This window comes from Rana temporaria, chromosome 5 (assembly GCF_905171775.1).
Source record: "Rana temporaria chromosome 5, aRanTem1.1, whole genome shotgun sequence".
Taxonomy (NCBI): Eukaryota; Metazoa; Chordata; class Amphibia; order Anura; family Ranidae; genus Rana; species Rana temporaria.
The window spans coordinates 22,248,892-22,269,038 of record NC_053493.1 but is presented as its reverse complement, the minus strand read 5'-3'; the positions used below and the strand labels follow the sequence as shown (position 1 = coordinate 22,269,038).

At 45.4% G+C, this 20,147-nt stretch overlaps 1 protein-coding gene across 3 annotated transcripts in view; it reads right to left on the bottom strand.

Moving 5' to 3' along the window:
• ETV1 (ETS variant transcription factor 1) overlaps positions 1-20,147 on the bottom strand; it is a 101,257-nt gene that overhangs the window by 8,600 nt on the left and 72,510 nt on the right. For 2 of the 3 annotated variants that reach the window (XM_040352258.1, XM_040352259.1), the window contains 2 exons: positions 7,738-7,806; positions 7,554-7,622 (listed from right to left, as the gene is read on the bottom strand). The exons of the other annotated variant lie outside the window; for it this stretch is intronic. In XM_040352258.1, the coding sequence (XP_040208192.1) occupies positions 7,554-7,622; positions 7,738-7,806 (138 nt within the window). The remainder of the gene's footprint in view (positions 1-7,553; positions 7,623-7,737; positions 7,807-20,147) is intronic. 3 annotated transcript variants of the gene reach the window in all.

Genomic DNA, 20,147 nt, shown 5'->3' with positions numbered 1-20,147 from the left:
AGTGATGGGAGGTGCAAAGGTGCCATAGACAGTAATTAGACACTCCTAGAAGAGGAGAGGGTTACGACGTGCAAGGAGGAAGGGGGCTTTGCTAGGGAATGGACTAGTCAACTTCCCTAGCAAGATTAACCCCCTTCTGCCCCCCACCCTGGGGTCCCTTTAAACAGTTTGCAATACCCAGAGGGCCAGAAGGATCAGTAGTTATGTGATCCTTCTGGCACAGTGGTCACATGATTGGAAGCCACCATAGACAGTAATTAGACACTCCTAGAAGAGGAAAGGGTTATGATGTGCAAGGAGGAAGGGGGCTTTGCTAGGGAATGGACTAGTCAACTTCCCTAGCAAGCTTAACCCCCTTCTGCCCCCACCCTGGGGTCCCTTTAAACAGTTCGCAATACCCAGGGGGCCAGAAGGATCAGTAGTCATGTGATCCTTCTGGTACAGTGGTCACATGATTGGAAGCCACCATAAACAGTAATTAGACACTCCTAGAAGAGGTTATGACGTGCAAGGAGGAAGGGGACTTTGCTAGGGAATCGACTAGTCAACTTTCTTAGCAAGCTTAACTCCCTCCTGCCCCCACCCTGGGGTGCCTTTAAACAGCTCTGAATACCCAGGGGGCCAAAAGGTTCAGTAGTCATGTGATCCTTCTGGTTCAGTGGTCACATGATTGGAAGCCACCATAGACAGTAATTAGACACTCCTAGAAGAGGAAAGGGTTATGACGTGCAAGGAGAAAGGGGGCTTTGCTAGGGAATGGATTAGTCAACTTTCCTAGCAAGCTTAACCACCTGCTGTCCCCACCCTGGTTCTGAATACCCAGGGGACCAGAAGGATCAGTAGCCATCCTGTAGTGGTCAAATGATTGGAAGCTGGTCCTGCCAGCTACTGAAGTTTAATCCAGACTTTGACAGCTCGGGAGTACACAGTGAGCCTGCTCTCAGAACATGTACATCAGCCGCCCAGCGACACATCAAAGCCCTCCCTCTTTTGCCACCACATGTACAGTATAGTGTTGGGTGGTCATGAAGAAGTTAAAAGGTACATTGCAAGTGGCTAAAAAAATATATATTTAAAAAGGAAAACACTGCAAGTAAACATTTCAAATACTTGATTATTTTTTTGTGCTTTTACCTGCTATTTTTTAGGTTGGTGACAGGTTCTCTTTTAAAAAAATCATGTTCGAAAAACAGATATACTCTGATGTCTTCCTTCTCTTCCACAGACAGTAACAATGCTAAACCACTGACAAGACTATCTTTTTTTTTTTTTTATCATCATCATGATGTTTGAACAATAACTAGCAGATCATTTACACCTCTTGCAGTCAGTCATGGCACCGTGTCCCTCATGAGACAACCGTCCACTTCACACATAAATTTCATTTCGCGTTCAGTGGTGCAGCACACATAATAACGGCAGTTCAAAACAATTCTCACTTTCCTTTCAACCAGTCCCAATACCAGGCTTACTCTGTAAATCGATGCACAAGCAACAGCAATGTGCCAAGTTCAGGCAACCACAGCTCACTTCCCTACGGTAATATCTAAGTCAGTGGCCGTCAATTCCTAAGGCATAGGGGGGCCCCCGGTCGAGTCAGCTAACCGAGCAAGCCATGCCATCGCAGACATTCTTTGCCTGCATCTCCATAACCATACAGGACTATCAATTATAATTATAGGTTGCCTTTCGTGTCTTTGAGAGTTTTTTCAACCTTATTTTTCTGATACAATATTATTATTTATTATTCCTGTCACTGTACCTGGAGAGGCTTGCCGAATTAGCTCTTTAGATAGTCTTTACTGCAATGGCAATCTCCTTTTACTATGTATAATCTTTCCTATTTATGTCTTAATAAATTAAAATAATTTTTAGAGAAAACTATTCTCTGTGTGACTATATTCTGACCAACCAACTGTGCCTAAAAAGTCCAACAACTAGCCCCTAGTTATCCCTCCTATCATAGGGGGGGGCCCCTGGCCTGACATCATCAAAGGGTCACACATAATATTTCTATTACGCTACAAGACCGCCAAAGTGCAGACCTACTAGAGGAAATGGTCAGATTCTGGATGTGCTTAAATGACATGTTACATGAGATCATTGCTAGTGTAGCCCCTCTACAAATCTAGGGGTCCACGGGCAACACTACAGACACCAAAGGCCTGCATGTCCACATTAGCCACACCAATAGTTTATAGTCCAGATACAGGTGTATTCCAATGTTAAATCAGGTGGAAGACCATTCACGGAGTACAACGCGTTTCAGGCCAAGCCTTGCCCCCTTTATTAATACTCAACCCCTTCCTGCTGACCATACACATATATGGAGGTGGGTCTTTTTCTGTGGGGCCACATCTATGCATATCTCTCTTTTCACTAAGAGCACTGGGTCGTACACTAACGATCGGGACATGGGACTCCCGCTTCCGGGTCACCTGATCGCTGTGATAGCCTTTGATTGGCTATCACAGGGATCAGTCCCTGTGAGTCTGCCCTTGTATTTACTTCCTCTTTTTTAAATGGAGAGGAAGATACATTGTATTTTCCTAGTCTTGCAGGAGATTAAATGAGTTGTAAAGGTAATTTTTTCCCCCCTAAATAGCTTCCTTTACCTTAGTGCAGTCCTCCTTCACTTACCTCATCCTTCCATTTTGCTTTTAAATGTCCTTATTTCTTCTGAGAAATCCTCACTTCCTGTTCTTCTGTCTGTAACTCCACACAGTAATGTGAGGCTTTCTCCCTGGTGTGGAGTGTCGCGCTTGCCCCCTCCTTGAGGGGGGAGGGGGCGAGCAGGAGAGTCAGGACGCTCCCTACGTTGCAGATAGAGAAAGGAGCTGTGTGTTAGTGGGCTTGGCCCGAAAACGCGTTGTACTCCGTGAATGGTCTTCCACCTGATTTAACATTGGAATACACTTGTATCTGGACTATAAACTATTAGTGTGGCTAATGTGGAAAACTGTGGTGCTTCTGAGCCAATAGAAATATGGGGCTGTAATGGATGAACAAAAACATGCTGGAAAATGTGGACACGGGAAAAGGTGGCGAGTCAATTAAACTGTTAAACAGTTTTAGTGTGTTCTCAGCTAAGTATTAGTAGTGATCCAGCTGAAGGTGTACGTGAATTATCTAGAATAATTTGCAAGTGAAACGCGCAGGAACGGCCATCAAAAGTCACCAATAATGCTTCATTTACAAATCATGCACTTTAGCAAAACCACACAGTTTGTATAGCCTGTCATCTTGTATAAGTCACCTTGTTTTTTTTTTTTTAAACTTATCCGTAGCCAAAACATATCTATAGGTATTAGATAGAGCTGGGAAGGAGCAATACCACTTTTTAAAGAGGCCCTGTCACCAATTAAAAAAACATGTATATAAACCATAAGAGATTAAGTAACCATAGACCTTGTAGAAGCTTATGGGTGCTACTTAACGCAATCATCCCAACATGGCTCCAATGACTTGTATTGAAAGTGGGTGCCGGTGCTGAAAAGAGCCCTTGTCGGCTCTGTGCACACATGAGGAAGAAAAAGAAGTGCTGCACTCCAAAGAAGCAGCCTGAGCACAAAGAAGCAGCCTGAGCTCATCCCAGACCAAGCCCCAACGTGTTTCGTCCAAACCACAGCTCACTTCCCTACGGTAATATCTAAGTCAGTGGCCGTCAATTCCTAAGGCATAGGGGGGCCCCCGGTCGAGTCAGCTAACCGAGCAAGCCATGCCATCGCAGACATTCTTTGCCTGCATCTCCATAACCATACAGGACTATCAATTATAATTATAGGTTGCCTTTCGTGTCTTTGAGAGTTTTTTCAACCTTATTTTTCTGATACAATATTATTATTTATTATTCCTGTCACTGTACCTGGAGAGGCTTGCCGAATTAGCTCTTTAGATAGTCTTTACTGCAATGGCAATCTCCTTTTACTATGTATAATCTTTCCTATTTATGTCTTAATAAATTAAAATAATTTTTAGAGAAAACTATTCTCTGTGTGACTATATTCTGACCAACCAACTGTGCCTAAAAAGTCCAACAACTAGCCCCTAGTTATCCCTCCTATCATAGGGGGGGGCCCCTGGCCTGACATCATCAAAGGGTCACACATAATATTTCTATTACGCTACAAGACCGCCAAAGTGCAGACCTACTAGAGGAAATGGTCAGATTCTGGATGTGCTTAAATGACATGTTACATGAGATCATTGCTAGTGTAGCCCCTCTACAAATCTAGGGGTCCACGGGCAACACTACAGACACCAAAGGCCTGCATGTCCACATTAGCCACACCAATAGTTTATAGTCCAGATACAGGTGTATTCCAATGTTAAATCAGGTGGAAGACCATTCACGGAGTACAACGCGTTTCAGGCCAAGCCTTGCCCCCTTTATTAATACTCAACCCCTTCCTGCTGACCATACACATATATGGAGGTGGGTCTTTTTCTGTGGGGCCACATCTATGCATATCTCTCTTTTCACTAAGAGCACTGGGTCGTACACTAACGATCGGGACATGGGACTCCCGCTTCCGGGTCACCTGATCGCTGTGATAGCCTTTGATTGGCTATCACAGGGATCAGTCCCTGTGAGTCTGCCCTTGTATTTACTTCCTCTTTTTTAAATGGAGAGGAAGATACATTGTATTTTCCTAGTCTTGCAGGAGATTAAATGAGTTGTAAAGGTAATTTTTTCCCCCCTAAATAGCTTCCTTTACCTTAGTGCAGTCCTCCTTCACTTACCTCATCCTTCCATTTTGCTTTTAAATGTCCTTATTTCTTCTGAGAAATCCTCACTTCCTGTTCTTCTGTCTGTAACTCCACACAGTAATGTGAGGCTTTCTCCCTGGTGTGGAGTGTCGTGCTTGCCCCCTCCTTGAGGGGGGAGGGGGCGAGCAGGAGAGTCAGGACGCTCCCTACGTTGCAGATAGAGAAAGGAGCTGTGTGTTAGTGGGCTTGGCCCGAAAACGCGTTGTACTCCGTGAATGGTCTTCCACCTGATTTAACATTGGAATACACTTGTATCTGGACTATAAACTATTAGTGTGGCTAATGTGGAAAACTGTGGTGCTTCTGAGCCAATAGAAATATGGGGCTGTAATGGATGAACAAAAACATGCTGGAAAATGTGGACACGGGAAAAGGTGGCGAGTCAATTAAACTGTTAAACAGTTTTAGTGTGTTCTCAGCTAAGTATTAGTAGTGATCCAGCTGAAGGTGTACGTGAATTATCTAGAATAATTTGCAAGTGAAACGCGCAGGAACGGCCATCAAAAGTCACCAATAATGCTTCATTTACAAATCATGCACTTTAGCAAAACCACACAGTTTGTATAGCCTGTCATCTTGTATAAGTCACCTTGTTTTTTTTTTTTTAAACTTATCCGTAGCCAAAACATATCTATAGGTATTAGATAGAGCTGGGAAGGAGCAATACCACTTTTTAAAGAGGCCCTGTCACCAATTAAAAAAACATGTATATAAACCATAAGAGATTAAGTAACCATAGACCTTGTAGAAGCTTATGGGTGCTACTTAACGCAATCATCCCAACATGGCTCCAATGACTTGTATTGAAAGTGGGTGCCGGTGCTGAAAAGAGCCCTTGTCGGCTCTGTGCACACATGAGGAAGAAAAAGAAGTGCTGCACTCCAAAGAAGCAGCCTGAGCACAAAGAAGCAGCCTGAGCTCATCCCAGACCAAGCCCCAACGTGTTTCGTCCAAACCACAGGGCTTAGTCATGGGGGTTAAGCCCTGTGGGTGGGGCAAAATGCATTGGGCACAACCTGCGAGGAGTCGGGCTGAAGCAGTTTTGACCCACAACACCCTTTAGCAGTCTTCAGCGTTGAATGATGCTCGGTGTCGTTCAACCCGGAGGACTAAGGACATGTAGTGGCGAAATAGAATTACTGTAGGCAACAGTACCAAAGAGGAAGCAGTCCTGCTAACATAATCACGGTTGCTCGCTCATCAATAGTCTAGGTGCAGGGTGCTATCCCCTCAGGGTCCACAATGCCCTTTTTCAGTCTTCAGGGTTGAGTGATGCTGGGTGTCGTTCAATCCGGAGGATTAAGGACATGTAGTGGCAAAATGGAATTACTGAAGGCAACAGAACCAAAGAGAAAGCAGTTCTGCTAATATGATCACGGTCGCTCTCGCATCAATTGCCTAGGTGCAGGGTGCTATCCCCTCATGGTCCACGGCGCCCTTTATCAGTCATCAGGGTTGAATGATGCTGGGTGTCATTCAACCCGGAGGGCTGAGGATATCAAGTGGTGGGAAGAAATTACTGCAGGCAACAGTACCAAAGAGGAAGCAGTCCTGCTAATATGATCATGTTCGCACTCGAATAAATAGCCTAGGTGCAGGGTGCTATCCCCTCATGGTCCACGACACCCTTTATCAATCATCAGGGTTGAATGATGCTGGGTGTCATTCAACCCGGAGGTCTGAGGACATCAAGTGGTGGGAAGGAATTACTGCAGGCAACAGTACCAAAGAGGAAGCAGTCCTGCTAATATGATCACGGTCGCTCTTGCATCAATAGCCTAGGTGCAGGGTGCTATCCCCTCAGGGTCCAAGACGCCCTTTAGCAGTCTTCAGGGTTGAATGATGCTGGGTGTCGTTCAACCCGGGGGACTAAAGACATGTAGTGGCGAAATGGAATTACTGCAGGCAACAGTACCAAAGAGGAAGCAGTCCTGCTAACATGATCATGTTTGCTCTCGCATCAATCCATGATGACCTTTAGAAATCTTCAGGGTTGAATGATGTTGGGCGTCGTTCAACCCGGAGGGCTGAGGACATCAAGTGGTGGGAAGGAATTACTGCATGCAACAGTACCAAAGAGGAAGCAGTCCTGCTAACATGATCATGTTTGCTCTTGCATCAATAGCCTAGGTGCAGGGTGTTATCCCCTCAGGGTTCAAGACGCCCTTTAGCATTCTTCAGGGTTGAATGATGCTGAGTGTCATTCAACCCGGAGGACTTAGGACATCTAGTGGCAAAATGGAATTACTGCAGGCAACAGTACCAAAGAAAAAGCAGTCCTGCTAACATGATCACGTTTGCTCTTGCATCAATAGCCCAGGTGCAGGGTGCTATCCCCTCACGGTCCACGACGCCCTTTATCAGTCTTCAGGGTTGAATGATGCTGGGTGTCATTCAACCAGGAGGGCTGAGGACATCAAGTGGTGGAAAAGGAATTACTGCAGGCAACAGTACCGAAGAGGAAGCAGTCCTGCTAACATGATCATGTTTGCTCTCGCATCAATAGCCCAGGTGCAGGGTGCTATCCCCTCACGGTCCACGACGCCCTTTATCAGTCTTCAGGGTTGAGCGATGCTGGGTGTCATTCAACCAGGAGGGCTGAGGACATCAAGTGGTGGGAAGGAATTACTGCAGGCAACAGTACCAAAGAGGAAGCAATGTAAAGCAATGACTGCTGTTTTTACGGTTTTAAAACCTCCTGGGGGGGGGGACCATTTTGAAAAATTCAAATTGAGCTCATCAATTGGCTTTATGTTGGTGTTACTGTTAAGTAAAACACAAACCTTCAAATTTTTCAGGGACCACACAGGTGTCGTCATAGAATTGTCGAGGACCTTTTTCATACATGCAACCTGGAAGGTAGTTAAAAAAAAAAAAAAAAAAAGGGGGGACAAAAAAAATGAGTTAGGTATTGGTAGATTGTCACCGAGTGCTGAAAAAGAACAGAACAGCTGTACAATCAAATACCTTCTGTGCCATTGGGATGAGCCAGAAAAGCTTCGTGCCTCATGTAAATGGAATGGCAGCTAGGCACTTCTGCAAGGAAAACAAGACAATGCTAATGAGAGGAGAGTCTGGGGTGCGGAGCACGCAGGTTATCAATGAGACATGCTGCAGACAGGAAAGTAACAGAACGCGACAAGTGCGGCAGCCAGAGCCAACCTGTCCACACATGGCTAGCATTCTCCGAGACGCAGGCTCGCCGTCCTGCACAATGAACCTCCAATAGGAAGAACACTGATTTTATCTAACGTAGTCACTTGAACTCAAACTTTCAGCATAATCAACCTTGCTAAAGGTCAGCTGCTTTGGCAATCACACTCTCCTTTAAATAGCACTTAGACTTTTTTTTTTTCTAAGCAAACATAATTCACATTTGTCTGAACAACCGCATACTGATTAATTATATTTTTAAAATTCTGTACAATGTGTCAGATGATAAGCAATGAAGTAAATATATTTATGGCTTGAATTTATCGCCTGGACAAGAAGAGATTTTCCTTTATACCATTTAACCACTTAAGCCCCGGACCATTATGCAGGTGAAGGACCTTGCCCCTTTTTGCGATTCGGCACTGCATCGCTTCAACTGACAATTGCGCGGTCGTGCGACGTGGCTCCCAAACAAAATTGGCGTCCTTTTTTTCCCACAAATAGAGCTTTCTTTTGGTGGTATTTGATCACCTCTGCGGTTTTTATTTTGTGTGCCATAAATAAAAATAGAGCGACAATTTTGAAAAAAATTTATAGCACTGATCGCTGTATAAATGACAATGGTCCCAAAATAGCATCAAAAGTGTCCGATGTATCTGCCATAATGTCGCAGTCACAATAAAAATCGCAGATCGCTGCCATTACTAAGAAAAAATAAAAAAATGCCATAAAACTATCCCCTATTTTGTAGACGCTATACCTTTTTTTTTTACCAACAATATGTAGAAGAATACGTATCAGTCTAAACTGAGAAAGAATTGTTTTATACATATATATTTTTTGGGGATATTTAAAAGTTAAAAATATAATATTGTTTTTTTAAATTGTCACTATTTTTTTGTCTATAGCGCAAAAAATAAAAACCACCAAAAGAAAGCTCTATTTGTGGGCAAAAAAAGACGTCAATTTTGTTTGGGTGCCACGTCGCACGACCGCGCAATTGTCAGTTAAAGCGACGCAGTGCCGAATCGCAAAAAATGGCCTGGTCATTGGGCAGCCAAATCCTCTGGGGCTGAAGTGGTTAAGCTGGAATTAACTTTTTACATTTTTTGTTTCAATTTAAGGCCCCATTCCCACCTGAGCGTTTTGTCGCCTGAAGCGCGACGCTCCAAAACGCTGGAGGGGAAAAAATACATTATTCTCTATGGAGATGGTTCACATCTCCACTCCAAAACGCCTGACGCCGAACGCCTGAAGCTTAAACAAGTTCCAGACCCTTTTTCGTCGCGCGAATTGGACGTTTTGTAGCGTTTGTATTTCCCATAGAAAGTAATGGAAACCCTCGATTCAAGCGTCTAGCGCGACAACGAGCGTTTCTATGGGCGTTTTGTCGCTTTAATCAATAGAACATTTCACCCAGGCAGAAGATAAAAATAATCTACAAACATAGCAACAAGTGATGAAATTATGATAATTTTTCCTATTGGCTAAAATAAAAAACGTCGAAGTACAAAAACATCGGACGATGCTGTATGCAAACGCACAAATACGTATGAATACGCGCGACAAAACGCCGGAAAAAAACGACCAAAAACGCTACGCTCAGGTGTGAATGCAGCCTTAACCTCTTGCCGCCCGCCAATGACATATTGACGTCGGCAAAGTGGTTGTAGATTCCTGACTGGACGTCATATGACGTCCTCAGGATTCTGAGCCGCTGCGCGCCCCCGGGGGCGCGCATCGCGGCGATCGTTGTTGCAGGGTGTCAGTCTGACACCCCGCAACACCGATCAAGGTAAAGAGTCTCTCACGGAGACTCTTTACCACGTGATCAGCCGTGTCCAATCACGATGTAAATAGGAAAAGCCGATTTTAAATAGGAAAAGCCGGTAATCGGCTTTTCCTCACTCGCGTCTGTCAGACGCGAGTAGAGGAGAGCCGATCGGCTGCTCCTGTGACAGGGGGGGGGTTTGTGCTGATCGATTATCAGCACAGCCCCCCCCCCCCCGAGGCCCACTGGACCACCAGGGATGGCCATATAGACCACCAGGGATAAAAAAAAAAAAGAAAAGAAAAAAAAGGATGCCACCCTAGACCACCAGAGATGAGGAGGACACAAAAAATGGATGCCAATCAGTGCCGCAATGGATGCCAATCAGTGCCCACAATGGGCATCACTGATTGGCAGGCATTGTTTGGCACTGATTGGCATCCATTAGTACAACACATACAATAGTGCCCATCTGTGCCACCTATCAGTGCCCATCCATGCCGCCTATCAGTGCCCATCCGTGCCGCCTATCAGTGCCCATCCGTGCCGCCTATCCGTGCCCGTCCGTGCCGCCTATCCGTGCCCGTCCGTGCCGCCTATCCGTGCCCAGCCGTGCCCATCTGTGCCACCTGTCCATGCGCATCTGTGCCGCCTATCCAAGCCCATCCATGCCGCCTATCCGTACTGCCTATTAGTGCCCATCCGTGCCGCCCATCAGTGCCGCATATTAGTGCCCATCAATGCCACCACATCAGTGCCACCTCATCGGTGCCCATCGGTGCTGCCTTATCAGTGCCCGTCAGTGAAGGAGAAAACTTACTTATTTACAACGTTTTATAACAGAAACAAAACAAACTTTTTTTTTATAAATTTTCGGTCATTTTTTTTTTGCAGAAAATAAATATTCCAGAGGTGATCAAATACCACCAAAAGAAAGCTCTATTTGTGGGTACATAATGATAAAAATTTTAGTTTGGGTATAGTGTAGCATGACCGCGCAATTGTCATTCAAAGTGCAACAGCGCTGAAAGCTAAAAATTGGTCTGGGCGGGAAGGTGTATAAGTGCCCGGTATGGAAGTGGTTAAAATAATGCCCCTTTGCATGTGACGTTCTTTTTCCTATATAATTCTGCATCCAGTATATTCCTGGGACTTTGGCGTTGTATAGGCGGGGCTGATTACAGGCTAAAAAGCTGTGGTGAGCTGCACTGCGCGTGATGGGCAGTCACAGGCAATTTAGGGGGATTCCAGCAGCCAGCTCTTTTCTTTGCAGATAGTGACTGTAAACATCACCCATCCCAAACTCTGTGTACCAAGCGCACACAACGCAAACCTAAAAAAAAAATCACACATACAGGGAAATAAAAGGTAATTATATTTAACTGAGGAAACGCACAGCAAACAAGTGACAAGGAGAAAAATAGATGCAGGCTGTAAAACATGGAAAAGGAAAAGGGATAATCACGGCAATAACAAGACTTCATTCACTTTCTGAAGACACAGATACAAATATGCTTTTGTTCCTCCACACCCTTCCCAAAAGTCTTGCAGAACAAATTTTGGCTTGGTCAGCGGAAACAATGCTCTCAAAAAAGATTACTGTGTTTACTCTGGGTAAATAGGACACTGGCATGTTCACAATAGTCCTATTTGAGATGGGAAATGCAAGATGCCTTTTTTTAGTCTTGATACAATTCTAAAAAGGAAAGACGGGGGGGGGGGGGGGGTACTAAGTGGTCATGGCCGGCTTCAATCTGAACAATTTGCTATGTAGAGAGGTCTATGGACAATCATAAGGATTCTCTTATCTGTAATGCTTGGATACACAGTATCCGTTGTGTCCTTCCCAGCGGTGGACTGACCATTTGGGCACTGCCCGAGGGCCCCATGCCACTAGGGGGCCCCATGAGGGTTGCCAGCCTCAGTAAAACGAGGGACAGAATGTAAAAATGTGTGTTTTTTTTTTACATCTGTCCCTGAAATGTCCCTTACCGACATCCTTTTGATCTAAAAAACCCAAGATGCAGGGAGGAGCTGCGAGAGCCGCCGAGGGACCCCAGAAGAGGCTGATCGGGGCCACACTGTGCAAAACAAACTGTACAGTGGAGGTAAGTATGACATGTCTGTTATTCCTTCCTTCCTTACCGGCGCATTGTCAAATGACGCCGGCAGGAACCCTCCCTTGATCCGGGTGGACGTCATATGACGTCCTTTGTTGCCGGCGATCTAGGGCACGCGCGCGCCCCGCGGCACCGCTCGTGACCCGGCACGCGTGCCCGGCGGCTGCGATTGCCGTGATCACGGCAGGAGTGTGGATCTGTGTGTCAGAGGTGAGGAGACCAATGCTGTGTTCCCAGTACAGAGGAACACATGTCGGTCTCCTCCCCTTGTGAGTCCCTTCCCCCCTACAGTTAGAACACACTTTAGGGAACATTTTAACCTCTTCAGCGCCCCCTAGTGGTCAACCCCTTCCCTGCCAGTCACATTTACACAGTAATCAGTACATATTTATAGCACTAATCGCTGTATAAATGTGAATGGTCCCAAAAACGTGTCACAAGTGTCCGCCAAAATGTCATTGGTCACAATAAAAAATCGCAGATCGCCGCCACTACTAGTAAAAAAAAAAAAAAATTAAAATGCCATAAATCACCTATTTTGTAGACGATATAACTTTTGCGCAAACCAATCAATATACAATTATTGCGATTTTTTTTACCAAAAATATGTAGAAGAATACGTATCGGCCTAAACTGAGGAAAAATAAAGTTTTTTTAAAAAAATTGTGATATTTATTAAATAAAAAAGTAAAAAATATTGTGTTTTTTAAAAAAAATTGACGCTCTTCTTTTGTTTATAGCGCAAAAAATAAAAACCGCAGAGATGATCAAATACCACCAAATGAAAGCTCTATTTGTGGGGGGAAAAAAACATAAAGATTTAGTTTGGGTACAGTGTTGCATGACCACGCAATTGTCATTCAAAGTGCAACAGCGCTGAAAACTAAAAATTGGTCTGGGCAGGAAGGGGGTGAAAATGTCCTGTATGGAAGGGGTTAAAAAAAATTGTAACCTATAGTATCACTTTAAGATGGGAATGAGGGACACCTACTTGCAAAAGGTATGTAGGCAAAGGACACGCCCCATGCCACACCCCCTTAAAGGAGAATTAACCCCCCAAAAAAGGTTCAATAAATCCACAAGGGCTTTTTTTTTACTACTAATGTTCCTTTATATTGGCTTTTAAAATTTACAAATGCAGCAATTTAGAATTTTTAGCACTGGGAAACACTTTTTGAAAGATAAAAAAGTGCAATTTATATACAACTATATGGATCAGATCAAAATGAGGGACAAATGAGGAGGAAAGAGGGACAGAGGGACATTGCTCCAAATCAGAGACAGTTGGGAGCTACTGTTTGTAATATTTGTTAATATTTCCTCAAGTTCAAACCACGGCTTTCTTAAGAGCCGGTTCACACTGGGGCGACTCGTCAGGCGACTCAGCCGCGTGACAAGACGCGTCCCATTCTATTCAATAGAACCGTTCTAATAGGAGCGACGCAAGTCACTCCGACTTAGAAAAAGGTTCCTGTACGACTTTGGGGGCGACTTGCATTGACTATACAGAAGTCATTTTGCAAGTCACCTCTGAAGTCGTCTTCAGGACGCCTTGCCGAGTCGCCCCATAAGTCGTGCCGCCCCAATGTGAACCGGCTCTTAAAGGGGAGTTCCACCCACAATTTCACTTTTTAAATATAAATACCCCTGTAATACACAAGCTTAATGTATTCTAGTAAAGTTAGTCTGTAAACTAAGGTCCGTTTTGTTAGGTTGTTACAGCATTTAGATAGTTTATAATCTAGAAATAGACTGTGGCCATCTTAAGCGTGGGCATCATGAAGCCAGACTGTATGACTTCCTGGATTTCAGCTTTGCATATCTCGCACATGCTCAGTGCACAAGCAATGTAATAGGTTTCAGTCAGGTTTGCAAGGACTACTGGGAAACATGATGCCTATCCCAGAAACCCTTGCAAATAGCCTAGGCAAATAAGGAGGAGGAAGTAATGAAGGACTACAAAATAAAGGTATTTACAAGCAACAAATTAAATAAAAATTGTCCATTCTGAACACTATGAGATTAGAGCATGCAGCACAGACAAACATAAACAAATGGGTGGAACTCCACTTTAAACTGAGGGCATCTGCATGTTTTTTATTACATCCCAAATCCAAAAAAATAAAGGGGCCTAGTCCTTTTTATAGGACAGCGAGTGGAGCCAAATCAGTACCCCTAGGCCAATTGCGCCTCCCTAAATGCCGATTTATAGCACAGACACAGCCTAATATTATAGAGCCATTCATTCCAAACTGCACACAGCTGTTTCACGTTTTATTGTTCATCATTAGTGAAGCGCATGGAAACCGCGTCTTCTATAAAGTCAGCGCTGTGAAGATATCACCGTCCTGCAGGTTACCCACAATGCCCCTTGCCTCTCAGAAGGCCTAACCGATAATTTATGACTATCAGAGAGGGTCAGGCCCTAATCCAATTGCTGCAACGTTTCCAAAGTGATTATTTAATCAAATGAGTAACATGGTTAATTAGAAGTCATAAACACTGCTCTGAAGTTCATCAAAGTAATGACTTGCCCAGGAAAGGAAAAAAAAAAAAAGAAAAGAAAGGAAAAAACACAGGAGCGTAATTAAATTGTACACTGTTCCCATTTCTAACTGATCTAATAACCAGACGCATCAATGAAATTTAGCATTTACTGTTTCAAACTGCACTAAAATGTTGATACAATACGCAGAGCTGTTTGCGCTGGTTAAACAGGGTTACTTCAAAGCAAACAATTAGTAGACGGCAGAAGACTAATTGTGTTTTCCCCAAGACGAAAAACATGGATTTAACAAAGCAAATGCAATTCTGTCTTCACTCCATGTCTAAATTGGACATAAAATAAATACATTGCAGAGCAGAGGCTCCATCGTTCAGCACTTCAACCACCCTGCCAGCAGTGGAGTAACAATGGCCACAGCAGCCCATGCATCTGTTAAAGCGGAGCTCCACCCTAAAGTGGAACTCCCGCTGATCGGAACCCTCCCCCCCTCCGGTGTCACATCTGACACCTTTCAGGGGGAGGGGGGTGCAGATACCTGTCTAAAGACAGGTATTTGCACCCACTTTTCGGCCACACAGTCTCGGGCAGACTGCGGCCATGACATCACCTCCCCCCCCCCTGTGTTCTGGAAACACTTGGCTCCCAGTACACAACAGGAGCCAATCGGCATGCGCCGTAGGGAACCGGGCAGTCATGCCAGAGCGCTTCACTGCCTGGTTCCCTCACCAAGGATGGCGGGGGGCAGCAGAGTGACGAGCGATTTCTCGTCCTCTGCTGCGGACGGCGCTGGACTCCAGGACAGGTAAGTGTCCTAATATTAAAAGTCAGCAGCTGCAGTATTTGTAGCTGCTGGCTTTTAATATTTTTTTTCCAGTGGTTATCCGCTTTAAGGGGCCTGGAGCCCCCCCCCCCTTGAGGAGGTTGTTTTAAATACAGAAATTTAATTTGTGGATATAAAAGTCATATTAAATGTCAAGTAAGCCTATCTGACCATGCTTTAGGTTACATATTTATGGTGGTAACATTACCTGCAACCCCCACCTCTTACTGAATCCCATAGCTCCCAGCTGTCCCTGATTTGCAGGGACTGTCCCTGATTTGGAGCAATGTCCCTCTGTCCATCTTTCTCCCTCATTTTGGGTCTGATCTATATATTGTATATCAGGGATATGCAATTAGCTGTTGCAGAACTACAAGTCCCATTAGGCATAGCAAGACTCCGACAGCCACACGCATGACACCCAGAGGCAGAGGCATGATGGGACTTGTAGTTTTGCAACAGCTGGGGGTCCACTAATTGCATATCCCTGTCGTATATACTTGAGTATAAGCCGAGTTTTCCAGCACATTTTTTTGTACTGAAAATGCCCCCCTCGGCTTATACTCGAGTCAACATTTTGCGCCTGATCTCCCAGAATAGGGGACCCGGTACCGGCCGGCCGTAGGTCCCCTAGCCCTACTCTTCCTCTACAAGTGTGCAAAGTTTGTTGTCCGGGAGACCTACGGCGTTCTGCACTCCGGTAACCCGTTTTCAGCAGACAGCGGGCTGAAGCCCACGTCAGCGAGCCAGTCCAGCCTCGGGAAGGATCATGACTATATGGTCGGGATCTGCCCACATGCCCGGACCGGCACCCCCGGCTCAGCCTTTCAGCAAGCTGCTGAGGGCCTGAGTCGGCCGCTCCCACCCCTCCGCAGCAGATCGCTCGAGCAGAGCAGAGAGCCGGTGACTGACAGTCGACAGCTCTCTGCTCAGGGAGCCATGAGAACCGAGCGATTGGTGGTGTTTGATCGCTCGGTTACTGCACTTTTGTCCCATGATACTTCATTGTAGGACAGGGTCCTATGCATTTATTAATCCTGTATGCATATGGCTGTATGCATATAGGTGGCAGCATGGCGGTGGCCTTTATACGCTGTGCTACCACATGCATAAAGCCAGGGGGCAATGTTCCATATTGCAGCACACTCACTTATCACCGTGACTGCACTGTCACCGACAGATCCCAGTAGGACAGGCTCATGATCACGTGACCACTAATCAAGGTGATCACATCAGGAGTCTGCCTTCTAGCCTCTGAAATTAGGATCTCCTTAATGGACCAGCTCTCATCACTATATGACCAATCCCAGCTAGGACACCATCTGCCTGAAGCTTGCATGTTCTCCCTGTGATTGTGTGGATTTCCTCCAGTTTCCTCCCACGCTCCCAAAGACATGCTGGTAGGTTAATCGTCTCCTGTCTAAATTGGCCGTGGTATGTGTGTATGCATTCATGCAAGAACCTAACAGACTGCAGATCCTTGGGGGCAGGGATAGATTATATATATATATATATATATATATATATATATATATATATATATATATATATATATATATATATATCTTAAAAGGATAGCCAAACAGTCATACAAAAAGGACCATAAAGGAGGAGACATAAAGGGGGTTCCTGGGATGCCTAAACTCATAAAAGGTTTCAATAAATTTGCTAAACTAACACAATGGTCATTGATTCTCAACATGTTTCCTAGATAATAGATTTGCTTCATCAGGCGATATAGATGGTGTTAATATGTAAAAAGGATATCCAACCAGCCATGCAAAGGACTGAGGACACCCTTCCATTCAGCGGAAGATGGCAGGACATAAAGGGGGTCCTGGGACACCAGAGCTCATAAAAAGCTTCAATAAATCTTCTAGACTTATACGGAGGTCATTGACTCTAAACACATTTCCCAGATCATAGATCTGCTTCATTGGGAGATTTAGGATGGCACATATAAAAAGGATATCCAACCAGCCATGCAAAGAACCAGTGAATCCTTCCCATCCAAGGAAAGACTGCAAAGGGACATAAAAGCAGTCCTGAGACTAGGGCTCATAAAAAGTCTTCAATAAAACTACTAGACTTATACGGTGGTCTATGAAGATCTTGATAGGCCAGACTGAGGCCAAACCACATGTGAACATTAGGTTGCCAATGTATCCATCTATCCATCCTGGTAAGAGCACCCACAAAAGCAACAATATGGCAGCCTACTTGAGTGCTCTATGGATCCCCACCAAAAGGCGGAGAACCCAATCTTTAGGGTCACCACCAGTAGCAGCTGCTCCCTCTATAACCAATTATTGGAGTTGATCACCAGTAGCAGGACTCTTGGGCCTCGTACACACCAGCGGACATGTCCTATGAAAACGGTCCGCCGACCGTTTTCATAGGACATGTCCGCTCGGAGATTTCGGTCTGATGGCTGTACACACCATCAAACCGAAATCCGCGCAGACAGAGAACGCGGTGACGTAGACGACACCGAAGTTCTCTCTCGCGCGAGTTCAATGCTTCCACGCATGCGTCGAATCAATTCGACGCATGCGCGGGATTTCGGTCCGCTGGTTAGATGTACTAACCAGCGGACATGTCCGCCGGACAGCTTTCCAGCGGACATGTTTTTTAGCATGCTAAGAAACATTTGTCCGCTGGAAATCTGTCCGCTAGCCTGTACACACGATCGGATCTGTCCACTGAAACTGGTCGGTGGACCAGTTTCAGCGGACATGTCCGGTCGTGTGTACGAGGCCTAAGGTTACAACATGCAATCTAAAAGAACATAAACAACTTCTCATATGATCGTACACCAGTCTAAAAGAAGAACAAAATAAACAAGCTAAAAATGAAACTAGCAGTCGAGAGCTCTCTTTCGGGACCTGTTTTCGGGTTACAAAATAAAAACAATTATTACGAGGTACTTGAAATGAATGAGCAGCACTGATGGAGGTTGCCAAGAAAATGATTGCAAAATGATAGCAAGTACACACTGTCACAAAATAAAAAACAAGTCTGTACAAACAGGTGATTTGGTTGGATCACGTACACCATTGGGAAAGGAGAAACTATTATTCCCCCCCCCCCCCCCAAATTATACTTGGGCACAACTTTTCCCAGTATATCCAATACTACCATTGGCTTCAGAGCCTTTTACAATCCTTGTGGAGATAACTGTTGAACAAACAAAAAATGAAACCTGTTTGACGTCCAATAAAGAGCAATTCCAAGCCAATCAATATTCAGTTTAATCCCATATAAGAACTGCAATGCCGCATACACACGATCGGAAATTCCGACAAGAAAAACGTGGATTTTTTTCAGACAGAATTTTGGCTCAAACGTGTGTTGCATACGCACGGTCACACAAAATTCCGACCGTCAAGAACGCAGTGATGTACAACACAACAACGAGCCGAGAAAAATTAAGTTCAATGCTTCCGAGCAAGCGTCATATTGATTCCGAGCATTCGTGTTTTTTTGCGCATCAGAATTGCATACAGGCGATCAAAATTTCCGACAAGAACTTTTCCCGTCGGAAAATTTGAGAACCAGCTCTCAAATTTTTGCTGTCGGACATTCCAACAGAAAAAGTTTGATGGGGCCTACACACGGTCGGAATTTCCGACCAAAAGCTCACATCAATCTTTTCTTGTCGGAAATTACGACCATGTGTACGTGGCATTAGGCTGCAATAGATTACATTTTTGTTCTTGGGTTTAGTTACCCTTTAAGCCATTGCTAGATTCCAGAGAGCTTCTCACATGTGTGGTAAGTGGCTCTGCTTTTTGACTTTGTACTGTACTCTAATGATAAGCTGGTTGGTTAATTAGCCTTAATATTAATATGTATGTACTGTTTGTATGTATGTCAGGTAGGGAACTTCAATTGTAGGGCAGGCTCTTTAAGGGGAAGGAAATTATGTAAATGTACAATATGTAAAGGGCTGTGTAAATTGTCAGTGCTATATACATGATTTCTCTTCCTAAAGCTGGCCATACACCAGTAGAAATCCTTTCAAAAATATTAATTTGATTTTTGAAATCAGGGGGCTCCAAACTGCAGCCCATGGGCCAAATGTGGCCCGCTGTAAGATTTTAGGTGGCCAGACCCTGACAGGGACCCAGATGTAAGGGGGAGGCAGACCATGACGGGGACCCAGATGTAAGGGGGAGGCAGACCCTGACAGGAACCCGGATGTAAGGGGGCAGACCCTGACGGGGACCTGGATGTAAGGGGGCAGACCCTGATGGGGACCCGGATGTAAGGGGGGGAAGACCCTGACCCAGATGGTAAAGGGGGCAGACCATGACAGTGACCCAGATGGTAAGGGGGGCAGACCCAGATGGAAACCCTTATGGTATGGGGGGGGTAGACTCAGATGGGAAACCAGGTGTAATGAAGTGGGGGGGAAGACCCTGACGGGAAACCCAGATGTAAGGGGAGCAGACCCTGGCGGTTACCCCGGATGGTAAGGGGGCAGATCCAGATGGGACTTTGGATGGTAAGGGGGTCACTCACATGGGAACACAGGTGTAAGGGGGGGGGAGACCCTGACGGGAACCTAGATGTAAGCGGGAAGACCCTGACGGGGACCCGGATGCAATGGGGCAGACCCAGACAGGGACCCGAATGCAAGGGAGTAGACCCTGACATGGACCCAGATGCAAGGAGGCAGACCCTGACAGGGACCCGGCAGCAAGGGAGCAGACCCTGACGGGGACCTGGATGCAAGCGAGCAGACCCTGACGGGGACCTGGATGCAAGCGAGCAGACCCTGACGTAGACCTGGATGCAAGCGAGCAGACCCTGACAAGGACTTGGATGCAAGGGGGCAGACCCTGACGATGACCCGTATGCAAGGGGGCAGACTCAGACGGGGACACTGATGCAAGGGGGCAGACCCTGACCGGGACCCTGATGCAAGGGAGCAGACCCTGACGGGGACCCAGATGCAAGGGGGCAGACCCAGACAGGGAATTTCTAACAAGGTATGTAGATCGT